General features: G+C 44.5%; 1 protein-coding gene across 1 annotated transcript in view; it reads right to left on the bottom strand.

Annotated features, from left to right (window-relative positions):
- ADAMTS17 (ADAM metallopeptidase with thrombospondin type 1 motif 17) overlaps positions 1-24,647 on the bottom strand; it is a 152,030-nt gene that overhangs the window by 100,193 nt on the left and 27,190 nt on the right. Inside the window, exons 5-7 of the mRNA XM_066558883.1 lie at positions 23,155-23,238; positions 22,675-22,832; positions 16,590-16,633 (exon numbers count right to left, since the gene is read on the bottom strand). Of these exons, the coding sequence (XP_066414980.1) occupies positions 16,590-16,633; positions 22,675-22,832; positions 23,155-23,238 (286 nt within the window). The remainder of the gene's footprint in view (positions 1-16,589; positions 16,634-22,674; positions 22,833-23,154; positions 23,239-24,647) is intronic.

Genomic DNA, 24,647 nt, shown 5'->3' on the forward strand with positions numbered 1-24,647 from the left:
GGAAGAGCTTTATTCCAATGTTGTTTGCACTGGATTTACACTCTGCTAATGCACTGATTTAGGCACAGGGGGCTGCCCAGACAGTAGAAGAGCTCCAGAGACTGAGACCTCTCCTAGTTTCAGGAATATCTGCCCTCACCCACACCAGCAAAAGCTGTTTCAGACACCAAATGCAGTGAGACAAGACAGCTGAGAGATGTTCTAACACTTTTTTTTTGGCTGAGAAAATCCCTTTAACCAAGGCCTACAAAAACATTATTCATGCTGCATTATAAGAGCAGACAACCCTTGGAAACCCTCAGAGGTTTGGCACGGGCATCTCTGAAACCACATTCCTTTCCAGTGCCATTCACCAGGATCAAACACAAATATTCACCACAGTGGATTCAGAGAAAGCTGGGAACAAGCACCCTGCTCAGCCCCCTGGAGCAGATACCCATCAGGGACACAGGTGCCACTGATCTTGCCTTGCAGCAAGGGAATGCACTAAAAGCCCACCTGAAGTTCTTTCCAGCCCTACTTTTCTAAGCTTTTATGATAAAACACCAGGATCTGAGACCTCAGCAAAGCAGGAGATAAAAGAAATTCCCTGTCTCTCTGACATCTGCTCTTTGTTCAGCGTGACATCCCCCGTGCCATTAATGGCTCCTCCCTTTCAGCAAACCATCACTCCCCTGGATGACAGCACATTAATAAATCCTCCCTTCCAAGGAGACATGAGGAGTGCCTTAATTAACTGGGGCAGAGGAAGCAGGGTATCATCTCCATGTTTACTCTGCTTTGATATGCTAACAGCCACATTCCAGAGAGCTTCTCCCCAACACTCCCCAGAGCCTGGGCTGCTGCTGAATGCAGATCTCAAACACAGCTCCTTCCTGCAATCCTGTTTCTCTAGTTAAATATGGAGTTTGGGACATTTAGTCCCAATCAGACCACCATTCCTGAATGCTGATTCCCAAATCGAGGCAGCTAATTCACCATCTGCTTACAGACATCACTGCCTGGTGCTGAAAGTCTCCATGCTCACACACACACAGGGATTACACGGGCTGGATCACTCCAAGTAAGATATATTAGGACAGCTGTTGAGAGGAAAGGCGGGGAAGAGCTGGCCAGGTGGATTTGAGAGAGGGATTCCAGTTGGGGATTGGACTGAGTGAGTTAACACACCGTGGTGGGAAGAATACAGAAGCCTGGCATAATTCAAATATAGTGAAGAAGGCAGGAAGAGAAATGGGAAGAGATAAGGGAATGAGAAGAGACAGGGACAGAAAAGTAGCAAATGGAGATAATATGGGTTTTCCAGAAGGCTTCAGGAAACATGGCTTTGATCTAATAGGCAGCAGGGAGTCACTTCTGAGGGAGGCAGGGGTCAAGGAGGGCAGCAGATAAGATCAGAAAGGAAGATGAGCTCCCTGAGAATGTCTGTGTGTACTCACTGCTGGGGAAAAATGGAAAAATCTCCAGCCCTGGGTCAGAAGTCTCTGGCATCATGGGTTCACTTGAGGAATTACTGAACAAGTCTGAGGGCATGGAATTGCTCAGGCAGGGAGGTGTGGGCAAAACTTGGCACTGAGCATAAAGGAGGGACAGCTGCTGGAACTGGTATAGGAACAAGAGATGCAAATCAGAGAGATACAAGATAGTGAGAGAAAATGAGAGAGGCACAGGGGACAATGTTGTTCAGGGATATCTCACACCAGAAAAGAATCAGATCTGGCAGAAGGCAGCAGAGATCTGATGCTTTTGAAAGGTTGCAGGAACAGAGACTGAGAACTCAAAGAAAACATCACCAACAACAGTGAAACCAAGCTGCAAATCAGGATTTGGATCCTGGCCCTCCAAAGTCACCCCTGCCTGGGGATCAAAGGCATTTGGATTTGAATATCTTGTGTTGGACTCATGGTGCTCAGTGGAGGAACCTGCCAGTCCTTCCCACAAGCTGCTGTAGAGTTAAGCAGGACCTTCTCTTCCCACCTGCATGGAAACATCAGCATGACAATATGAAACAGGCAGGCAGCCCATCAAGGCAGCAGCAGGACTCAGCACTGGATTCAGGGTTTGTGGAGCTGTGGGAGTAACAACTGTCTTTCACTGCAGTGGCTGCAGCACAGAGACACAGGACAGAACTGACTCCACATCTCTCACCTGCTGGACAGCTTGAGAAAAGGAGAGAGCTCCACCTGCTCCTGCTCTAAACAGCCTTTATGAATCTCATCCTTCCCTTTCCCAGATGTTGTCAAATGTCAGTATTTCAGTATTTTCATTTTGGCCTGTGCTGTCTGGTGAGAGAGGCCTGAATTCAAGAATTGCATCAGTTGTCCCCTAAGCTGCATCTTTCAGGAAATAAATAACCCACCAAAAAAAGAGAAAAATATAACTCTTCCTTTACCACCACTCTGCTACATGCCTGTCAGTCTGCCAACACCTGTCCTCAGGATGGATTCCCACCTGCAGGTTTCCATCTCCCAAGGAATGGAAAAGCAACCCTGGCACTGCCTGCCATAGCTGCAGCTCTGCAAACTGTGTAAGGTTCCAAAACCAGCCTTGGGGCTATTTTCATCTTCCTTTTTTCAGATAAGTTCTGTCAATTCCACTTTTGGACTTGTCAGTTTGTCCCTGCAACTCATCTGAGCCACCTGCTTCAACAGAGGGCCTGAATTCAGAGAGAAGGAAGAAAAATATCAAATCAGAGCTTTTAATGAGACTGCTGAACAGTATCATTAAAAGGAATGGAATTCCTTTTAATGATACTGTTAAAGCAGCAGGGATTCTGGAGCCTTTAAATTCCTCACTATCTCCCTTCCAGAATGAAGGTCAGCCTTGGCAATAATTCAGAAAAAATATTTGGAGTCTCTGTACCAAACAGCATCTGCTTTAAGAGCAAACAGTCAGGGTGCAGAATTCAGCTCCAGTTTTCCCCTTCCTATAGTTACAAACACTAAGAAACTCATGAAGCTCTGCAAATTAAATTCAAAGATTCTTTCAACAGTTCCAAGAGCTTTCCTGAGCCATGCCTATCTCACCCTGCTGTGGGGCTGGTCAGGGGTGGGCTCATGAGCAAGGATCAGTCCTGCAATGATTAAACAACATTAATGAACAATATTTCAGTGTCTGGAGAGTGTCAGCCCAGTCTCTGAGCGTTCTGGAGATGGTTGAACACCTGTGCTGCTGATGAATGGCATTTTTCCACAGCTCCCCATTAAATTGTTTCCATGTTCTTACAGAATGACTCAGCATTCGTTACTCTCAGAACCTGAATGAATCTACACTTTTGAAACATGTTCATCTTTAAAGTGTATTTTATTTTTAGGTGCTGTATGCATGTCAAAGCTGTTCTCCCTGCAACATCAGGTGAGCTGCAGGGAAGGCAGCAAATGGGATGATGCACAGTGATCCAACCCCAAACAGATCCTTTCCCAAATTGCTCCTGTGATACTTCTCATCTGCAGCTCCCACATCCTGACTTCCAGGGCTGCTGAAGCTCCTGGCTTCACACTGGTGAGCTGCCAGCCAGCACTGATAAACTTATTGAGAAATTCTTGATTCAGCCCTTCTTGTGTTAATTCTTTGCTGAGTGCTGATTTAACCTCACAGCCTGACAAACCCTAGTGCTGTGCCTGATAAGGGTAATGGGGTTGAGTTACTCTGTTAACTCAGAGCATGGGTTGAAAAGCTGGTCCCCAGCACCTGCCCTCAGCAGCCCTGGCTGATACCTCTGCTGCCAGGGCTGGGGAGTGAGAATGATCCTTCCATGGCAGCAGGCAGTGCCATGGCTCTGCTCCTCTCCTCACACACCACCAACAGGCATCACATTTGTTCTGGTAGAGCAGAACAGCACCAAGGAAAGGGAGGTGAGAATAAATAAAAAAATTCCCTAAGCTTTCTGCAAGTTAATGGCTTAATTTCCTAGAGATTATCACTTCCACCTGGGGCTCCTGATGTAAATGTGGATGCTGCAATTTTTCCCTCACTGGCAGCATCAGAGGGAGATGGCTCCTTCCTCTGCTTAGCTTCCTAATTTTCAAAAAACTTCTGAAAGCCTAATATTTCTGAGCTCCATATCCTCAAGTTCGATTCCAACTGGCCAATGGGTTATAAAAATGTTAGAGAACAACCATCACTGGGGGAGACAGACATGAGCACAAAGCACACACAGGGCACAGACACACCCACCAAACCAGGGTAAAATATTTGGGTTACTGCTAACCCAAAGGGCCTCTCCTCTGGGTTCCCAAACAGAGCTGCCCATCCTGGCACCCACTGCCCAGGAAGGGAATGACCCACAGGGTGGTTTATGCAGGCATGAACACATCACAGCATCAGTCTGACTGAAGAGAAGCAATGGCTAATTTCAGAGGTAACATGGCTGGAGGTATTTTTAATATGTCCTGAATTTAGTTTTTTAAGTACCCCTTTCTCTAGATTGCTCAGAAATGAAATGTCACCTTTAAAGCCACCAGGTACAGAGAAATTCTCACTCTGAAAAAGACCAGCCTGAGCTTTTCTCACACTTCATAAAAAGAAATCTCTCATGTTCAAACTTGAGCTCCAGTGAAAGAAAATACAAGTTTGGATGAATAGCACTGAGCTCCCTGCAATGACTGACAGCAGCCAGAGAGTCCCTGGTGCCTCACAGACACAAGTCAAGGCACAGTCCCAGTCCTGGGGCCTTTATGAACTCAATTCAGAAGTGACAGCCCGGGAGGCTGACAGTGACAGCACTAAAGAAAATTGTCACAGGATCCTGCAGAGCCAGGGGACATTTTCATGCACATTGTGTTCATGTCACTGCTCCAGGGTTTTGTGCTGAAGTTCTTCCAACAGGGACAGAAGTGCCTCTTCTAGTCCCGCGTGTTTCTAAATAAAACACCCCCAGGAAATGCAGGAGCTCCTCTATACCTGCCTGGGTGACACTGCCAGTTCTGAGCCAAGGCCCTGTGTCCCTGACTGAGAATTCTGTGCTGAGTGTGCAGCACAGTTTGCAGGGTCTCCTCAGCTGGCAAACCCCACTCAGGACTCCTGGGGGACTCTGCAGCAGGAACAGCTGCACTGCCCAGCTAGGCAGGTTGGGTATTTTTGAACCAGCCTGCCTGGGAGCCCAGTGGCAGTGGCCTCCTGGCAGCTGCCATATAATGAGAAGCATTTCCCAACAAAGCCACCTGATTAGGGATAACACAATCAGCTTCATGGCATCCCCACAGAACAAGCTGGATGTGTATTATAGCCTCTCTAACAGGACCAGCTATCAAAATCAGGACAGGCTTGATCAAAGTTTCATTGGAACAAACAAATTATAACCCCCAGCTTTGGAAAAGGGCTTCAAATAATTTCCTGGCTTCTTTTACTCAGTTTCCACCCCTAGGAGGTTGACTTTTGTCATTCTTCTTAGGTGTAAAGGCAGGAAGCTTTAGTTACCTCCGTGCTCAGATCATGCTGTGGCTCACAGACACCAGTGCATGGGTCCTGCACCTCTGCAAACCCCTCAGTGCTTTGAACAAAATCCTGCCTACAGCAGGCAAGAGCTGGGGGTCTTCATTGTGGAAAGGGCCAAATGCTCTCAGAATCCAGCCCTTTGCTCTGAGCCAGGAGCATCACACCCTGCACAGCTCCTCAGGTGACATCCCAGGGATGCCAACATGAGAGGGCTGTGCCAGGAACCTCTGCCCCTCTCTTGGCTCCCCAGAGGGAGAAGGGAAATGGAAGATCCAAGTGAGACAGATAACCCATAGAAAGAAATCTGGGGCAAGTCAGAGAACATCATGGAAAAAGGAATCAGATAGCAGGAGGAAGAACATGAAACTGAAACATAATTATTGAACTCTGGTGAGGTAACAGACAAAACATAATTATTGAACTCTGGTGAGGTAACAGACATTGCTGAAAGGAAGCAACAAAGTTTAGAACTTCAGCAGCCCTTAAGCAACATTTTTGTGCTGCAGGATCCCAGGATTCCCACAGGAAAGCATCTCTATTCAGATGCTGCTGAATGTGGTACAGGTCAGGCAGGAATCCCAGGGAAAACCATCTGGGAGGGCAGAGCAGCTCCAGTGAACAGTGCTTTCCCTCTGAAGTGAACAGACACTTGGAAGAGCCATCAAAGGGATTAGAAGGAGCACCAGCACTTCCCCAGGAGCCAGGTCAAGAGAGCTATAGCAAGAATTTCATCCACTCTTGGACCCAGACAAGACCAAGCTGGAGACAACATTTGCTCTCTGACTGACAGAGCCAGAAAAGCAAACAAACTGGAGCACACAAAAGAAACATGAGCATACAGGTTTCTTAAACAGAAATATAAAAGATACATTCTAAATAGAAATCTAACTTCAGCCTCCTATTTTCCTGTCATTTCAAGAACAACAAAGTCTGATTAGACTGATGGACTCATTTTCAATAAATAAAAACATCCACACAGAGTTTCCTAACTCACTGGCCAGTTTTCTTATAAATAACTGCAGTGTTTACACTGTTTGTCTGCTACAGCACAAATATTGCTGAACATGCTGGAGCTTGATGGATGATATTACTAAAACCAACAAGCAGATCCTCAGCAGAACATTCATGTGTACCCAGCAGCCCAGCTATGGCCAGGCAGAGCCTTAGTGCAAACAGCCCCACAAAAATGTATGACACAACCACACAAAACCAACAAATGCCTTCAACCTGCTGACTGCTCATCACCACCAACCAAAGTAGGAATACAGGGCTAATTCCAAGCTAAGCAAACACAGAAATCCTTCACATTCTACAAATCATGCTGAAAGAGTACAGGAGGAGAAAGATATTTGATGGGTTGAGTCTGAGGGTTTTACTATTATTATTCTGATAAATTCAATGTATTTCTATCAACTGATCTAAAAGGTAAAAAGACTTGTCAAACTAATCCAGGCAAAACCCTTGCAGATTATAGGATTCTGAACCTGAAATTAATAAACCTACATAGCAGAACCTATGCGTTCAAATAAAATTCCAAGGAAATCCACTTCTGCTCAAGGGACAGTATATACACAAATACACACACACATATATGTATATACACCTGTCAGTGATAATTTGGCTAAAATTTCACCATCTATAGTCACCTTCCTATCTAAACTGACAAGGACTTGATAAAGAAACCCCAGTATTTTCTGCAAGGAATATCTGATCAAATCTGTATGTGTAAAATTCAAAGTATTCTGCCATGCATTTAGAGACAGTAATTTATTTCCAGAATGTGTCTGTGCATTCTTGGGTCATCTCAAAATTTCATCACCTTCCCCACAGCACCTGCCATTAATATTTCCAGCCATGGAATGACCTTGTAGTGGATCACAGCTGGCTGGTGCACACTCTCTACTGAATTTGCAGCACACTGGTAAACACAGGGAACATTTTCAGTGTCTGCTAAACACAGGCAAGATTTTCAGTGCTGCAAAGTACTGTTAGATACCCAATTCCTATTTGCATTACATGGAGCACAATCCCAGCTGAAAAGCTTGCAGCTTGTGCTGAGGCAGTAGGAGAATTGTTAAATAAACCCAACAACATTCCAAGGATTTAAAGTGACTTTCAGTCTACTCAATGCACTTGGTGCAGCAAAATCCTGCCAGGACCAGACACCCTGCAAAATGGGTTAGGTATAATACGAGGTCATGTTACCAGATGATTAACCAAAGCTGGGAAAAAACCAATTCAAATGAAAAAAAAAATCAGCACAGATCAAACTCCCTTCTTGGGGAAAGGGAGGGAAAGTTTTATGCACACTTCACACTTGGTTTTCTTGGTTATCACCAGTAAAATCTCATCTCTACGTTATTTAAAACTTGCTCTCAAAATTGCATTTCACCTTGGCAGCTGCAAAACAAAAGAAATGTAAAAGTACAGTAGGCAACTGTCCTTCATTTCCTTCCTTTACTCTTACATATCCTGTGTGCAACTGGAATGCTTCTATTTGATTATCCAGTGGAGCAAATGCTACAATGAATGCAATCATGCCTTATTACCCTGTATGTCTGCAGCCTATTGCACAGCTATGTACAGATGTTTTTACACAAGCTTGGTTTTCTAGCTACAGGGTCTATAAAACAATAGGAACTATCTGAAATGTTTTCAAGCCAGCAAAGGATAAAGGCACTGTAAAGCAGTCAACTGGATAAAAGCCATCTATGTCTGACGGGAGAAGAAAAACCTCCGAGGTTTCTCCATTAGAAACGCGTCAGCTTTCTGGAAGTGCTGCAGTCTGCAGCAAACTGACCAGGAATGTGTAAACACAGGGGAAAACAAGGACCCAGGCAGTGGAAGGAAGGAACACAAACCTCTGGCCTGTTGAAGGGCTTAACCACTATTTCACCAACCTGAAGAACTGGCTGGAGCCCAAGGAAGTGGAGCTGCCTCTGGTAGCCTTGCACCATGGGGATCACAGCTCTGATCTCTTTGGTACAGAGCTTGGGATTTTACTGAGGAAAGGCCCTGTTTACAAATTCATTTCCTTCTCCTCTCAATGCATTCTTTTTTTACCAATAAAATACAGTGCAAAAAGCCCTGAATGTGTTGTTTCATGGTCTGTCAGGGAGGCACCAGGAATTAACGGGTACGGCGCCGGGCTGGAAATGGGGATGTGCAAAATCATTCTATGTTCTTGGATGAGAACCAGGGAGAAATGGGTTTTATGAGTCTCATTTTCCCCTGTCCACCTGGCCTGAAGCGTGTCATAGCAGAAAATTCTGCTTTCTGCTGCAGAGAGCCTGGGGTTGGCATTCCCAGCCCACAGGGGTTATTTATAGAGCACTGACAGCAGGTCTGACACTGTGGAAAAGAAATACTATTTATCTTTCCACAACCTTTTATAACAAAAGGGGAAGTAAGAAGCAGAGTGAGCTATGAAAGCAGAATTGATGATTTTATTTGTTTTATGATCATTCTGGTGAGAATCCCCCAGAGAAACAAACCCTTAGCAAGGGGAAGTGATGGAGCTGCAGAGTGAAGCAGTGCAGCAAGCATGGCAAACCTCCATTTACATGGATGAGGCAAGAGACAAGAGCAGAAATACTACAAACCCCAAAAGACACAAATGGTCTGTCCACAGACCAAATATAATGAGCTTGTTCTGCTCGTGTCTGCCTCAAAGGCTTCTCAGCCTCACACACACAGTAGCCAGGAGCAGTTCCAGAGCTTTTCCTGACAGTTGTTTGGCAGAGTGGGCTTAGCTGGACATTATTTAGGCTCCTGCTTCTCTGTTTGCAAACACAATGACCCCTTTCTGAGATAAACAGCAGAGATTTCTTTAAATCATCATTAAATGCTGCTTAGCCATAAGCAAAGCCTTGGTTCTCAAGCAGTGTCCCACAAATCATCTCTAATTTAGAAAACAACTGAGGCACAAAGATGTCTAGGAAATAAAGCTATAATTCAGAAGTTCTAGCATAATATATTCAGGAGAACCAAAACCCTAAGACCTGCCTGTCACACAAAATAAAATATTAAAATATTACACTTCTGATTGTTTTTTTCTCCATGCTAGCATGAAAATGTACTGAATTGATTCTGAAGGACACTATCCTGTAAATTCACTGGGAATTGTTAGTTCAAACAGTCCTAACAAGCCTTTTCCCCCAGAGTGATTGCATGTCAAAGCCCCAGACATAGCAAGAGGGTGAGGGGTAAAGAGATGGGGAAAGGAACATCACATGGAGGTATCTGCCCTTTAAGCTATGAGACCAAAATTCCCAGGTGCTTTGTGTACATGTCTACATAATTTCACACAGACAGAAATGGCCCTGGAGTGGAATGCAGGACGTGTTTGCACCTGCACCAGTCAAGCTGCACAATGGTTTAGCACATGAAGTGATTTATGAGATGGAGTTGAAATCAAAGAATAAAGCCAGAGTATCAGAAAAAATACCAACAAAGTCATGGCAAATATTTTCCCTTGTGACTTACTCCTTTCAATAAAGGCAGCAGACAGAAGCTTAGTTACCCACCAGTGAGACTCCAGGCTGGGATTTGGGCTGGAGTCCTGGATTCCTGAGGGGAAAGGACCATAGTTCTGGTAGCCACTGAATTTTGTGAAGAAAGCCAGGCTGGATGGGACTGGAGCAACCTGGTCTAGTGGAAAACGTCTCATGGCAGAGGGTTGGAATGAGCTGGGCTTTGATGGTCCCAAATCATTCCAGAATTCTATGATAATTCTATCAAGATGCATTTCATTCAAACAGGAATCAGTACCACCCTGTATAATGCTGAGATGTGATGGCCTGGAGAATATTTACTCAAAAATATGTTGCCTGATAAAGCACTATGGGTCCTTTCCACAGCATTTTGGACAGGTGCTCACTTGCATTTATCAAAACACATCCCCTATGAACCATTAATAAAACCATGGGAGAAGGCAAAGCTTTCAAGCTAAAATCAGCCTAAACATCCAGCACCAGCTTTGGGGTGAGGCACAACAAAGACAAAAGCTCTGTGCAAGTCAGAAGGTCAGGAGGGAGCAATCAACAAGAAAAGCAAGATTTAGGATGAGCAGAGACAAGCTAACAAACTAAAGCAGGAGGGGAAGTTGATGGGAAGATTTTGGACATGCTGCTCTACATCTGACAATGACTGTGAACATATTTCAGAAACCAGCTTAAACATCTATGAGCATTAATTCCCAATAGCAGTTTGAGGGAGGACATGAAAGGCCAGGTACAGAGCAGGAAGTGTGTTATTCCTCCCTGCTGACAGTGTTTAGCTCCAGCTCCCTGAGAACAAGCTTCAAACACACACCACACTGCGAGGCCACTGTTTTATCTGCTGGGATGAGTGAGCATGACAGACAGATAAATAATGGGAAAATAAAAGGGCCTGAAACACATTTTGGGGCTGCAAAAGGAAAATGATGTATTGAGGAGAACTAATGAGGAACTGCTGGAGGTTTATGAAGACTGAAGTGGAGTAAATGTAGGGAAATTCCGTGACCTCGGTGGGCACGTCCTGAGGTCTGAGTGATGGAAACCAGACCCTGCAGGGCCCCTGGGAACAGCAGCTCTGCCTGCCCAGGCCCAGCTGAACAAAGGCAACACGAAGGAACAGAACTGAGAAGAGCTCCTATGAGCCCTGAACTAACCCCAAAGAGAAACAGGGAAAAAGGAAAGGGAAGGGAGTTAATCACGAGAGCAACTGAGGCTCTGCGAGACCTCCGAGCTGGGAACTGGAAATACATGGAAGAGGGAAAAATGAGAAATGTACAGAAAACCTGTAACTAATCCTCTCCCCACTAAACACTTGCATTTGTTTTAATTACCCAAGTTATTTCCTTCACCCAAGACATGAAACTGAGAGAAAATGTTAAAAGCTGAGATAACTGTGAGTTGATAGCACTCACAGACTGATAAATTCCCAACGAGAAGAGTGATCATATTTTCTACAAAAACTCCTTGCAGCTGGACAATATGAGCTCCCAGCTAAGGACAGTAACTTTTTCAGCCAAGGAGATCAAGAATCCACCAGCGCCCTCAGTACATGGAATGAATAAAGACAAACTTAAACAAGACTACTGAGCTGCAAAACAAACCCAAAGGCAAATAAAATTCAAATGCTCTATTTTTCCTAACAACAAAAGCAGAATGTAAGATGATATCAGGAGGGTTGCATGTCTCAGGCAACATCTAAGAACAAGACCAGGATCCTGACCCCAATGAAGCCACCCCCAAGATTCTGAGGCTGGTGTAAGCAGGATTTTCCTCTGGGCTTTAGTGCACAGTGAGGCAGCCTGGCTGAAGCCACATCCCAAAACAAGAAAAGGAAAAGCACAGACAGGACACTGAGTGAGGCAGAGCAAGGGTTACAGCAGCAGGAATTCCCAATTACCTGAGTGGCTGTGCTTATCCCAGGGCTCTGTTGAGATTTATGCAATCTCATATTACACATGCTTGGCACAGGAATTTTTAGTGGGAATTTGGAAGAGGAGGGATTGCTAGCTGGTGAAGAGAAAGTGGAAGGCTGTGGTGGGTAGGGTGGGTAGTGATGAATATGCCCAATAGCACAGTTCAGCACTGTCTGGCTTGTGCAGCCCAGCATTTATTCCCTAGCAACCAAAAGGCAAGGGAAAAACTCTCCCACTGCACTGGACCACAGCTCCCTATGGTTTCCTAAAGCCAGCAGCCTGACTCCACTGTCCTGCAGAGCCACAAATGACAGAAATTTGCAGTGCTGTGAGGTCCCTTTCTTTCCCTAACACCAAATCAAGTTGACAGTGTTTTTTTAAGAGACATTTTAACCTCCAGTGGGCTCATTTTAATGCATTAAGCTGGGTTTGGGTTTGGTCTGAAGGACAGTCCCAGCAAGGCTTTTGCTAAAGCCAGGCACTGCTGCTCTAATGAATTGTTTTAAGCAGCAGGTATTTCTATTTATTCTGGCATCAAATAAAAACCCGCCCTGGAATATACAGAAACATTCAACATGAACCACTATGGAAAATGTTTTTAATGTGAGAATTCCTTTTCCATTCAGAGCAAACCAGCTAGTCTTTTCCCTTTCCTTGGGGATGAATTCTCTGTTGTGACACTGGCAGGGCACTGGAATCAATACAACCTAGGGAGGAAGATGTAAATGAACAGTACAGGCAGGATGACCAGAATTGTCTCCTGCTGTGGACAGGCCAGCCAGAGGTGGCAAATGGCCAAGGAAAAGATAAAAATGTGCAGTCCCTTATTCAGGTGTTTTACATGGAATAAAAAAGCCTACTTGGAGACACAGACCACAGATCCTCTTTTGCCAAACCTGGGCATATTTTGAAATATTTTACTGCAATAAACAGCCAGGAGATGGGAATGTTTTTCTCCAAACACCAATTCACTTGTGGAAAGAGTCTGGAAAACTATGTTCCTCAATCACCTCTACTCTGTGCTTGGTTTTCTCCAGGCAGCTGTTCCTTCAGCTCAGCCTGCCCCTCTGCAGTACACACACTTACTCTGCTTTCTTTTCCCCAACATCAGGCCACAGAGGAGCACATGTGACTGCAGCAGAGGTAAAGTCATTTTTAACCAGGGCAATTTAAGGATATTTAAGACACATTCTCATTTTCCATTTCCCAATTCCTCACTGCCCCCAGTTTTATTATTAGCTGAATACAGGGAAGCTTCAGCCTGGATCTGGGGTAACATGTACACTGAGGAATGAAGGCCAAGCTTTGCCTTGAAATATGCAGGATCATTCCTAACTAACCGTAAAGCTGCTTATTTGGCACTGGCAGTGGAAATATTGAACGAAAGGGGCATTCTCAATCTGCTTATGTCACAGAAAGGTTGGATCCTGACAGTGTGCAAGGCTCCAAGCTGCAGCCTGATATTAATAGCAAGACATTAAACTGGCAATTTGGCTGGCTGGGAGCAGCTCTGCTGGAACACAGATTTTTCTGCAGGAAACGGCAGCTCAGGGTGAGCGATGAGCCCAAAGCAGACTCGGGAATTTTGGCTGGTGTGTGACAAGGCTGTGTCACACAAAGAGAACCTTCCTGATCCTGAGGAGTGGATCCCACAGCAGAGGCTGTTGAAACACCACTGTTCCACACAGGAATATTGTTTTCCTTCTGTCCACCTCCTCTGGAATTCACCCATTCCCAGGCCTACCTTACCCAACCAAGTAGGGCAATGAGCATTAACAAACAATTCCTCACACAAACGTGGTTCTGTTCCATGGTGCAGACAGTGGAGTATCACCCCAAGACACACCTACACATTTTCCCCATTTTTGAGCTTGTTTCTGCCATTATGTAACCCTCCACACTACCCTGGCAGCTGGGCCAAGAATATTTGAACCAAGTCCCCAGAGCAACTGGTTTCAGTGAGGGGCCCCTGCCAGATTACAAATACAAACCTCCTGCTGCTGCTTTCTCGCTGTGTCTGCATGGCAGGCAAAGATTCCAGACAGGTTTTTCAAGATGGATCTTTCAGAGCACAAATGAACACCTCTTATGAGGCATTTAGACTTCATAATCCCACTTTCCAACAACAGCTGGGCCTCAAGGCTTCTGCCAGGGTAAGTTCTCATTTCTCACAATGTAAAGAAAATCAAGGCATTGTCACTGAAAATAACATTACATATAGCACTCTGAGTCCTCTTATTTCAGGACATATAATCCAACAGATTTCTTAGAGTCTCTTGAACATGACTAAGCAACATTAGATTCTGGACTTGTACTACATCACACCCCCAAGAGCCCCACACTCTTTACAGGAGACCTCCCTAAGCCATGCAATCTGTAGCTTTGCACTCAAAATCCTCATTTCACAGAGGTAGACAGAAGCATTCAGAATGCAAGTGACTTGCCAAATGTCACAAAATGAGCCAGTGCCAGAGCTGGGAATAGAAATCAGGAGTCTAAGAGTCCAGATTCTCTGCCTTATATAGAACAGCAGTCTCCTGGTTTAGGAGCACTCGCTGCATTTACAGCATGGCAGCATTGGCATTGCAAGGGGCAACCTCAGGCATAAGCAGGTGTAAAAACACACATGCACCTGCTGAGATGTTCTTCTTCTGTTCAGTGTAAAGCAAGAAATGAAAGCAAGCTGCTGTTGTAGAGAACTTTGGGGATAACCACTAAGACCAAACGCGATGTCACTCTCTGGACTCACTTCTGGCTCCCACACGCAGCCTTGCTGATTTGGAGAGGGATATCTGGGAGCTGGAGTGAGAAACAGGAATCTGGCAACAGCAGAGATGGCTGAATCTCCAAGATAAACCTTCCTAAGCCAGCATGGAGGATCAATGGGCATCCACCTGTCTCAGCTGTTGCAGTCATATTAAACCCAAGTCAAGGCCATGTTACACTGCTGCTCATGTCACCCAGGTGTGTGCACATGGCATGGAAACCTGGCTATTAAAAACCTATTTATCTACAACTGACACCTGCTTTTCCCAATCCTGACAAAAGAGGACAACCAGAGAATCTCTTGCATGGTTAAAATTTAGTACTACCAACACTAACCACTTTCTCAAACCAGCTGCATGTTACCAAAGAACATTCATTAATTTATTCTTCCTCTGCCATGAAAAAATGCAAACGGCACAACAAGGCCAAATGGAGCACAGAAAATGCATAAGTGAAGATGTAAGTGCTTTGCTGCCACATAATCAAACTGGCAGAGGAGAAGGTAGGAAAAGCAGGACTGAAGAGAGCAAAGAGGCCAGACTGGTTTTGTCCCAGGAATATTCACTCTCTAAGTATCTTGGAAAACTGTGCTGGAAAGAGTAACTAGTGAGTTTAATCTTCATTGCTGTGATCTACTACTTTCTCCACTGCAGCCACAGTCTGCAGCAAGTTGCAGCACAAGAAATAACTTGGGTATTGTAAGAACAGAAAAGAAGTCATAAAAATATTTCCTTAGTCATGCTGTCTCTGGTAATATAATTCCCTGAATAGAGATCTTCAACAATACTCTCTTTAAATATGGAAAGAGCTCTGACTTTAGTCAGCATGTGTCTTCCATCAGCTTCTCTCTTTTTTTTTTTTTAACTTCTTTATTGTATCTTACCACAGCCACCTCCAGGTGCAGGCACACAGTGTAAAAACCTTCCTCAGTGGAAGTGTGTTTTCCATTGGACACAGAATAAACACATTGTGAGGGATTCCAAATGGAAAAAACTTGGACACAGAGGCCAGTCCTTGCTCATGGCTATGTATCCTCCAGCTCTGTATTTCCTCCTTTCACCTAATCCCCACACCAGGGAGGGAAGGAGCTGCATTCCAAGATGAGCCTTCCACAGGGCTCCCGCTGAAGGCACTTCCCTCCCTGCCCTGCATCACCCATTGTCCATAACCCCTGCAAGTGTCTCCCTGAACACTGGAGTGTAAGAACAGCTGAAAATTGGGATCATCCCAAGTTTATACAGAATGGAGGATGAGGGGCCACCTGACTTTGAGGCAAGTCTAAAAAAATTCATGCTATCATCACAGAGAGGATGTTGAGCTGTGCCTCCAAACACTGCTGCCACTGTGGGGATTAAAAAAAAACAAACCAGGAGAACACTGTGAAGGTTACTGCTACCTGAGTGAAATAAATAAACAAAGTATTTAATGTGTGGGATGTAAGGACCCTGTGTATGCAGGCTTTGGATACAAGTAAAGGCAGTTAGGAAGTAGGAGGGGCAGGAGGCTGAAAAGAAGATTTAACTTGGCTTTCCCACAATGAGGTATTCTTCTCCAGTGTCTGAGTGCCAGCTTGATCTGGGAATGTCACACAGGTTCTTACAATGGGAAATACACTCCTTAGCTAGCAAATTCTTGTTTGAGGTGAGAGAACTGAAAGGAACATTATACAAACACACCAAGAGGCAGTTTCTTCTGCATCCACTCCAAAGAAGTAGAAATACTCAAGAGTGACTCCTAAACCCAGAGACCTCCAGGGCTTAGGAGGGGTTAAAATTTAATGGGGCTTAGGAGGGGTTAAAATTTAATGGCTTATTTATAGCTCATACCCTGCTCAGCTAATCCATATCTGCATCACAGAGGTACACAGAACAGCAAAATCAACATGACAGCAAACCAAGGAGTGAAAGATTGCCCAGAACACTCTCTTAGCACAGAGGTGCCTATCAAAATCCCCTCCCCTGCCTCTTGCACTTACCCACAGTGTCACAAGGCTCGTCTTTGTGCACGCAGAAATCTGTCCTAGAAAGAAAAACAGAACAGAAGTGAAATGTATCCTGTGCCTCCAGAGCAGGGAGAAGCAGTGGTGCATGACTCACACATCATGGGTGTTGAGGTCTGGGGATTTTGTAAGGCTGCTGTGCAGCGTACACGATGACAACAGAGATAGCAGCCCTGATTGCTACTGAGATTACAGACAATTATGTGAATCAGCCACATATACCACAGTCCCATCATCAGACTTAAGAGTCAGCACCTAAAAAAGTCCTGCCTCAGTCTGTGATGTCACATTTATTCCACCACTGGATTAAAACTGAAGCTCCTTCCACAAGAGAATTGTAACAATAAGGAGCAGACACCCTGTGATGCACCCTAAAAGACAGTGGGAGTAGGAGATGTGTGAAGGCACAGAACTAATAATATGTACCCAGAAATCCTCAATTCTTCATTAGAATAGAAAAGAACATGAAAAAAGGAGGACTAAACAGAGAAAGACAGATGTTGACACAGAAGAAGAAAGAGAATTTCAGGATTTTCCTGGTAATGGGTAAATTGGCTTCAGCCAATTATTACACTCAGATTTGCCATGTTACGGTTTGAATCCAACACAGAGAGGTTCAAGAGATTCCATTTGTTCCCCACATCTCATCAAGGCAGGAGAAGATACTACAGATGCCAGTGGCACCCACAAATCAGCCAGGGATCCATGGATGTTTCTGTATTAAACAGAAACAGAATAAAAGCCTTGAAGCTCACCACCAAAGCACTTACACTTCATGTGAGAATATTTTGTACATGAGGTTCCTCATGACAGAAAAACAAGTGTGTGTGGGGAAAAGTATTTTATACCTAAATTATTAGCTTGACTACATTTCAAGAAGCACTTAGACCTAAACTTTTAGGAGCTCTCTTCACCAGGGCTGCTTTGGTGGGCAATCCACAATAAAGAGGAGCTGCAGAGAAACATCACATGTGCAAAAACATTTCAGAAGTTCTTTAACCCAAGGGAAGCTGAGGAACTGTTGTCTCTATCACCTTGGCTTTCCTCACCCTGGGAGGAGGCAAGAGAATCCCACTGGTACATTTGCAGTGTGCCATTTGAAATGCCTGAGTCCCCTTGGGGTTTGGAGTGTAAGAGTTTGGCAGGAGGAAGATCGAAAATACTTCGAGAAAGATAAATACTTAGAAAAAGAAAATACTTAGAAGAAATATAAAAATAGATAAATATTAAAAGCGCTCTTTCCTTGAAGAAAGTTATGAAACTAGGGTTTATAGGAAAAGAGATTTAAGGCCCAGGACTGTGGCTGATGAATCCAGACCCTCCACACCAAACTCCTTTGAAAGCCACAAATCAAGCTGTCAAGGGCTTGGAAGGAGAGCACAAACAGCCATTCCCAGCCCTTGTTCAGCACACATTGAAAACCAACCACGCTTCAGTGCAGAAAAACCATAACAACCATCAAAGTGTTAAAAAAATCAGACAGAAACCAACCAAAAATCGGAAGCTACGACCACACACCGGCCCCAGCTTTCATTTTTCACTGCAGCCTGTGTCTCAACACCTTGGCATTGCAGCCTTCCCAAGGAAGACTAATGACAGTCTCCTGACGGAGCTGGCACCAGCGCGCCTGCTCGGCTTCCCAGAGCCAGCTTGACAGAGGTTTATTTAAGGACTTATTATGTTATATAAACTGCTAAATCAAACAGATGCTTTTCTTGTGACAACAGATAGCTCAACTATTAGTGGATGGCAGGAGGCCACAGCTAGAAAAGCCTCTCTCTCTCCAGAGCCTGTCCAGCCCTGCGAATAATGCACAGAATTTCTGCTCCTCACACTGCCCCACACCAAAAGGTGTCTGGCACTTTCTGGCAGCTCCACAGAGGAATTACCACCATGCTAGTAAATAAGGGGTCAGTAAATGATCCAGCACAACTTGCAGGCTCTCCTACAGAGGTAGAACAACCCTTGTGTGTGAAGAGAGTGTTGTGGTGCTGTTTGGTCAGGGAAAGGCTTGAAGCACATCAGCAGCAGAACTGGACATCACTGGAAATTCAAGTATGAAACCTGCTCAGCCCATCCTTAAAACTGTCATAAACACAAGACCAAGAGACTCCATCTTCTGTTCAAATACACGTACAAAAATGCCAGGATTTTAGCCTTCTGGACCATTGTAAATACTTTATCCCAAAACTCTGTGGCCAAACAGAAAAGCACATCCAGACCTTCAGTTACAAACCAACGCGGTGGGTCTCAGTCTTCTTCCAAAGACAAGGGCACACCTCATCACAAAGCCCATTGCTGAAACTCCTACAGTCCTTCCCTGGCAGCCAGGGGGAGAACACTGCATGGAAAGGTGTTGAGAATGATCTGTCTCACCTGTGGCTCAGTCACACCAGTGATTTAAATGGCTCCATCCTGGCACCTGACACTGATCTGCTTTTAAAAAGGTTTCACTAACAGGCATCTCTCTGGCACATTTTTGAGCTCAACTGCATGGGTAATTTTGAAGTGAGAGCTTGACATGACTGATACTATAATGATACTCAACAATGCAGAAAAGATATTTTAATATTTATTGCACGTGCAAAGGTCTCCTACCACAGAGACACAGTCCTGTTAGCAGAATTTTTTGCAGAGCTATGTTGAAATAAAACTCTTACTGCAGGAGCTGCAGTTCAAGTCCAACATCTGACCTTATCACACGAGATCTTGGCTAATACATTGCAATCACAGCTCAAGCTGTGAACCAGTTTTACTCTTCACTTTTAGCCATTGACTGAATCAAGCAGGACATGAATTTTCATCCTGTGACCTGTGAAATTCTCAGTCATTATCATGTGTGGTACCCAGCAGAGGTTTCCATTAGCAGAGTACAACAATTCTCAAAAAAAATGACAACAAGTTCATTGTTTTGTTCAATAAAAATAGCTAGAAGAGCTCAGAACTCCTCCTACAGTCACTCTTCCATCTGGCTCCCACCAACTGGAAAAAAATACCTAACTGTGCTAAGCTGAACTCTGCAATTCAAGTCCTTCCTGTGAGAAAGAAGGACAGAAGTTGAACTGTGCAACAGGAATAAGAAGCATTCTGTTAAGTGGCCATTCCCAGCATCCTTCAAAGGACATCTTTCGACCAGTCTAACCCTGCAGGGTCATAAAGCTAAAGGACACAGGAAACTGGTACAGTCCAGAACCTGCCAAAATAAACTTTCCACATCCATAGGTACATTCAGCAGCACTATGTGCCCAGTTTCCTCCATGCACAGTGAATTCCTCCATTTGCCCATTTAATGGGAAGGCAAAGAGCTGGAGAAGTGTGGAAGGGAGGACCAGGCTGCAAATGGAACAACTACACCACTGTGTCAGGAAAAAACAAGTCTTTGCTTAAAGACAGCTCTGAATTCTGTTCCTGTCAGTGCTGGGACGTTCTTTGCTCTGCTATCACATCACCTTCAGTCTAATAGCTGACCCAAACACCTCCAGCCAGAAGCTGGGATAACACCAGTGTGCCTGAAGATTTCCCAGGGAATGCAAGAGACAGATCAAGAGAGGGAATGTGTTTCAAATGAGACATGCTTCTAAAATCACTAATACACAGATTCTGCAGACAGAAGTTATTCTTGTCAGCTGCCTGTTAAAATATGAAGTACACTATCCAAAGATGCCAGAGACTTGAATTTCTGCAAGTTCAAAACCAGAATCTGAATGAGGAAAGTCTGATGGTTATAGAGACCACAACACTATATTCAGCTGTGGCAGATTATTCCCACTGTCTCACTTATTTACTGAGCTGGACAATGCATCTTATTTCACAGGCACAGTGTGTCCCTTACCTGGAACTCAGGTGGACACCATTAAAATCCAACAAGAGGAATATTTGCCACCTACATAATCTACTTCTGCATACAAATGAGGGTATGGGAAACATCAGAGAGGTGAAGTTTCAAAAGGCAAGCATGCCTTGGTGTTTCAAATGAACCCAGCCAGACTGGAACCAGAGGGATTTCTTCAGAGCTTGACCCCAAAGAATCTGTTTCTAGTCCTTAAAGCAGCTGCAGCTGCTGAAAATTCAGCTTCTGCTTTTTCTGGCGCAATTGCTCGTGCTGGACATGCTGTTGCTCCCACTCCTCTACCACTGGTCCATCTGTACAGTCTGGGGAGGGTCCAGGGACACACACACACATTTCCAAAGCCAAGAGGAGAAAAATTCATTTCCCTGACACAGGAATGGGGCTGCTGGCCCAGAAGTCCTCCAAACAATGCAGCATCCTCCATGCAGCAGAAGCAGGATGGTTAAGGATGACAGGACACATCAAGAAGGAAGGAAAGACTCCAAGTGCACACTGCTGGACTCTCCAGCAGCCAAAATGCTGCTCCTGTGCACAGCCATGTGCTCCCTGGCCTGAATCTTCTCACCAAAGCTGAATCTGGTTTCTAGCCCAACCAAACCTGTACTTTCCCAGCTATTCCCCCTGCAAAACACTGCAAATCCAGTGAACAGTTCCTCCTACAAATTCTTCTACAGTTCTTCCTCAAAAGCCTGAGTCCAGCTCATTTAGCCTGACATTATGCATTCAGTTTTGAGAGCAGCAGAGATGAAATGCTCTGCTCATTCCCCCCACCCTGTGCTCAGAGCCCATCAGAAGAGATTCCCTCTGCCTCACTTGTCATGCAGGACAACTGGATACCCAGATGAGGTTAACAAAAATGTTAGTTATTTATTTAGGCTCTGATCCAGTGGAGCACATGCTTAACTACAACCAGGATGTGCAGCCAGTTGACTTCAAAGGAACTATTCCCCCTGTCTAAACTGTTAAATATCTGCACAAGTGCCTGGTGGACTGCAGTGAATACAGAGGAGGGAGCAGGGTTTGGGGGAGCTGCACACACGTCTGTGGAGGAGATTGCTCAGAACTTTGCTGGCCTCATGCCCTGCTCACCAGCTCTTTCACTGAACACTCACCAGAATCCCATGGACAGTTTGCAGTGGGGCTGTTAACACAAATCTAACACTAGAGATTATTGCATTCAGGATGGCAGTTTATGCAAAAACATGTATTTCTACTCAAATTGTTGGCAGAGAAAATAAGCGAAAGAGGTGAGTAATATTGAACTGCAATACAGATATTTCCTGTCTCAAACTGGGGGAGAAGGGGGTAAGAAGTAGTGTTTTTCTAGCACCATTACACCATAATTTTGTGCTCACTTTCATTATTCAGAGATCACTTCTGTAAAAATGCATATTTCTTTTACATCTTAAAGGATGCAAAAACTTAAAACACCATGAAATTGCCATTCAGAATTTGTGGTAACTGTGAGGAACATGGGACATGCATTGTATTGTGAGGTTAAGCTCAGACAATTAGAGGAAAAAAGACTGTTGTCCCTAAACACCCTTTTTCTTGCTTTATCTGATGTGTTTGACACGTCACTAAGTTCAGAATTACAGAGTGCAAAGAATTTTGATCAAATATTTCTATAAAGATCATTTCACATCTGAAATGCATGACTTTTCAAATACGCAAACCAATCAGAAATGACACCCCTCCTCTATCTCAGTTGTGATAGAGGAGAGTTGTTAAAGTGGTTATTTCCTGGGGCAAAGAGAGAGAAAACTAATTTAGTTTGTGGTATTTCTCTCCCTCTTTCTTTAGGAGATAACTCCCTCCCTAGTGCTGACACACTGTCTGCTCAGCTGATTCACCCCTAACTGCACACGGAGCACCTGAGCTCAGCTGTGTTCTCAACTCCCCACCTTCCTTCTCCTAGGAAGGAGGGCTCCAAAACCTCCCCTATATTTTCCATTCCTACCAGCTGGGGTGAGGAAAAAGCCCCCCTGTGCTACAGCCACGTCCTGACCCTGACTGTGACACCTTGGCTCAAGGGGAGAGATGCTTTTGTACAACCTTGTTAAGAATGCACAAAAACAACACAGAGCACTTTCACCTGAGCCATCTGAGCAGCAAATGTATCATCTTCTTCTTAGATTTCTGCCTGACCAGATAACCCCATCACTGACCATCACTGGTTGTAGGAAATTGATAAACCAGACCTTCCCATACCTGGTCACAAAAACAGCAGCATCCACAGGAGGGGTGTCATCCCTGGCACCAGGAACCTGGTTGTTACCAAGGTATTTTGCCCCACCATACTCTTCATTTTGCCACTGACAGAAGCTCTCCAGAGATCTCTCTCCATGATGCCCGATGGACAACTTTGCCTTTGGGGAAAAAAAAAAAAATATATATAAAAGGAGAAATTATTATAGCCAGTCTTTAGCTAAAGCATCAGACCTCTCTGTAACATCTAACTCCAGACTGGTTTGCAGCTACAAGCAGACAGCTTTACCAGGAAGGATAAATAAAAGGATTCTGGTTCCTTTCACTCCCACAGCCCTTGTACTTCCCACCTTTAACACTGCCTGGTGAAGTGGACCAGGTAACTCCTCACAGTTTGTGATGCTGAGGCCCCACATCCCCCTCCACCCTGTGGGACACCACAGAGCAGTTCCAGGAGCAGGGCAGAAAGGGGCTGGAACTCACAGGGCGACTGTGGAGCAGGACTAGCTTGGTCACTCGAATGTTGACTTTAATTCCCAGGCTTTGATGCTGGAACATGTTGTACACCTGTCAAAAAGCAAAGAAAACATCCACAGCTTATTAGTAGAAATATCAAGACCTAGTAACAGTAGAAGAAACTAATTGTGACTAAAGTTAGACATTTCTTCTTTTAAAAATTGACACAAAAACTCCCCTCACATAGATTGTGCTACTACACTCAATAAAATAAAGAATATTTAGGAATGCTGTGAAATGGAGAAAAATATTCCAAAGGAGCTCTAAAGATAAAGTCTCAGGAACATGGACATACGTTATGAAGCATTCAACCAACATGGATCTTCAGCATTAAAATATCAGAGATATCTGAATGCAAGATGAAATAATGGTGTGTTTTAGACTTCAGGAAATAGAATGGAAAAGCAATTTCCCTCTGTTATTTTCATATCTTATATAAGAGAATAGTAATAAGGCAGCACATAATGACACAAGCCTCAGGAAATACAAAAATAGCACCGGAAACTACCTTACTACTTTCTCCAGATTTTGCATTCCAGCTCAGATACTTCACCTCACTTTTATAGGTTAAAATAGAAGATCTTAATTGATCCCAGAATTTTATTCCACACGTTGCTCAGTGTACAAATGTTTTAACTAGACAGTATCAAAAAAGGTGAGGGAAGGGTTTATTTCAAAAGGTGTAAAAGGCCACATAAAAGGCCTTAGGTGAATATTGCATCCCCTATTTCATCAAAAAAACCAAAATCAAGATCAGTGAAGAGAGACTCCTGACAAATGGGAGGCAGGTTTGGCCCCAGGTAAGCAATATTCCTTGCTCACAGCTCCTTTGGCTACAAGCATCGCCCAGGCTCAGAAACTTCCTACAGCAAACCCGAGACACGAGCACATCTTGCACATCATGTTTTCAACGCTTGGTATTTTTCCTATTTGTGCAAATGCTCAGGAATGTGCTCAGTGGAAGAAGCTCTCCAGTGTTTGGGGTTGGATTTAAGCACACACATAAATGTTTCCTACAATTTAGGCACAGATTGCAAGACAGAGCTACTCAGTGTTTGACCCAGTGACCTTCAGCTGAGCACAGTGAGCCATTTCTCTTCCCTGGGGCTGGTGTACAAGTGCACACAAGGGCTGGCACTATTTGCTCAGCCTGGGGATGTGTTGGGAGAGCATTCAGGCCTCTCTCTACACACCTGGCAGGGAAAAACTTGACATTTGCAGAGAAGGGCTCTGACAGATGACCCCTGTGTAAGTGGAGACCTGCTGCACCACTACAGAGGCTGACAAACACTTCACTTCCCTGGGATGGATGGATGGATGGATGGATGGATGGATGGATGGATGGATGGATGGATGGATGGATGGATGGATGGATCTTTGGTTTCCCAGCTCTCCAGTAGCTCTGGCCATCCCATGAAGTTCCCACTCATGAAATGAGAATAATTGCAGCAAACAGGTCC

Source organism: Molothrus aeneus, chromosome 13 (genome assembly GCF_037042795.1).
Source record: "Molothrus aeneus isolate 106 chromosome 13, BPBGC_Maene_1.0, whole genome shotgun sequence".
Lineage (NCBI taxonomy): Eukaryota > Metazoa > Chordata > Aves > Passeriformes > Icteridae > Molothrus > Molothrus aeneus.